At 35.3% G+C, this 2,244-nt stretch overlaps 1 protein-coding gene across 1 annotated transcript; it reads left to right on the forward strand.

Annotated features, from left to right (window-relative positions):
• Window positions 1-1,239: 1,239 nt before the first annotated feature.
• LOC113337736 (F-box protein At5g07610-like) lies at window positions 1,240-2,211 on the forward strand (the record flags this gene model as incomplete). Its single annotated transcript, XM_026583334.1, has 1 exon — window positions 1,240-2,211. A coding segment is annotated over exon 1 (972 nt), but the record flags the coding sequence as incomplete, so codon positions are not given.
• Window positions 2,212-2,244: the final 33 nt, after the last annotated feature.

Genomic DNA, 2,244 nt, shown 5'->3' on the forward strand with positions numbered 1-2,244 from the left:
TCTCTACAATGGAAGGTCCCAGAATTCATCTTGAAATATACAATCAAGATTCATGGAACTCTGAGATGCTTCCACCAACAATGGAAATCAACACAATGTATGATTTGAAAGAAGCAATCCAAGCACTGTATGTACCAGATTGGAGGCTTAATGAAATGGTGGTGGTCTATTTAGGATCGGCTGATGAGCCTGATGCAAATGAGGTGATTAGAGCTGATAGTATGTCTTTGACTAAGTTAATTGGAGAAGAGTTAAAACCCAAGTTTGAGGTTTACAAGAAAAAGAGTGAAGAGCAAATTAACATGATAGTAATTCGTGAAGTAGAAAGTAACATAGCTCATACTGTGAATGTTACTAGTCAAGATACTGTGAGTGATTTGAAAGTGAAGATTGAGGAACTCATTCGTGTTTCTCCTGATAAGCAGAAACTTTCTTATGGTGGTTGCTTATTGTGTGATGGAGATATTTTAGTTAATTTTGTCAAGGGTGGTGGATATGAAGTTGAAGTTGATGTAATCAATGAGGAAGATTAATGATCTGAATTGAGATTAATGATGAATCTGCTGATGATAACAATGTTCGTGGACGGTGTAGCTGATTTTCATCATGATGATGGTGATTACTATATAAGCATTAGTATGTTTTTAGGTTTACTCTTGTTGTTATGTTTGTTCTAATTATGTTTCTTACGAACTTTTATGTATTAGAAGTATCTTTAATCTATGTTTAACTTTTATTTTCAGTGTTACTACGAGCCTTTTAATTCATTGCTTCCTTAATACTTGCGTTTAGCATAAAACAAAATAAACAGCGTATACAGTACATCATCATCTTTAAGCATAAAACCCACACAATATTCGGTAATTTCGTGCTGCCTACTTAGCAAAACAAGTTTAATTTCAAAATAATTTAATATAACACTTAATATGTCTTTGTTCTGATAATCAAACTGCCGGAGACTAAAAGAGTTGAAACTTTCGGCTATTAAAATACACATTCAGGGGTAGGTGTGTTCTGCTAAATATACTCTGTATATGATTATTACTTAGTATAACTCGTATATATTCTTTTGATTCATCTCTATTTTCAAGGAAAGTTCCAAATATAAGTCTTTGTTTGAGGAAAATTCCAAATATAAGTCGTCAAAAGATTAGGGCGACTTTTCATCATGATATAAATTGGGGTTGTTCAGTACAATGTCTGTTAATGTAATTGATATTGATCAATAAACTTAAAACAATGGTTTCGTCCTCTGTTGACGTATTAGAAGAGATTTGGTTGCGTTTACCGGTGAGATCTCTACTTGTATTCAAATGTGTATCAAAACAATGGTGCGCACTCATATCTGATCCCTGCTTTTGTCGACGTTATTCCGTTCGAAACCGCAAACAGTCGATTGCTGGACTTTTTGTGCAAGACGCGCCTTATCGCTCTCAGGTTGGTCAAACTTTTTTATTTATTGATGGAAGCAAAAGAAATAATGCCATTAGTAATACTTTTGTTCCCTACGAGAAATCTCTACCTTGCATTAGAGATTCTGAGTATCAGACTATTCAATCTTGCAATGGGCTTCTATGTTGTAGGACTTCCTTCAACAACTCAACTTCCCGCATCTCTAATCCATCTACAAACAGTTTATTCTTTTTGATAGGAAATTCATCTACAAACAGTTACACCCCCCGCCCATCCACTTTCTACATTTATAATCCATCCACAAACCATTACAAGATATTACTTCCGCCACCATCTAGAAAGGAAGGTTTCATGTGGGTTTCTAGTGTAAGTTTAGCTTTTGATCCTCAGAAATCACCTTATTACGAAGCTATTGCCATCTGGGGGGATACACCGGACGGCGCTCAAGCGGAAATATACTCTTCTAAAACAGAGTCCTGGAAGGATTTGGGGATAATAGGTGCCCGTCATTCTCATTGTTTTAGAGATTGTGGTGTCTATTGGAATGGTGCTTTGCATTGGTTCAACATATTTCGTGGGCTATATTTTGATATCAGTCGAAAATTATTAAAGAGACTTCCAATACCAGATATATATGGAGAGAGCATACAAACTTACAAAGGTACGAATATTGAAACCTGGAATGTTTATTTTGGAGAGTGCAATGGGCATTTGCATCTTATTAAAATTTATGGACTTGAGAATATTCCTACTGATCTCTATATCTTGGAACTGGAAAGAGATTACTCGGCATGGACAGTAAAGTACATCGTTAACATAGAGCATTTAACA

This window comes from Papaver somniferum, unplaced genomic scaffold (genome assembly GCF_003573695.1).
Source record: "Papaver somniferum cultivar HN1 unplaced genomic scaffold, ASM357369v1 unplaced-scaffold_1766, whole genome shotgun sequence".
Classification (NCBI taxonomy): domain Eukaryota; kingdom Viridiplantae; phylum Streptophyta; class Magnoliopsida; order Ranunculales; family Papaveraceae; genus Papaver; species Papaver somniferum.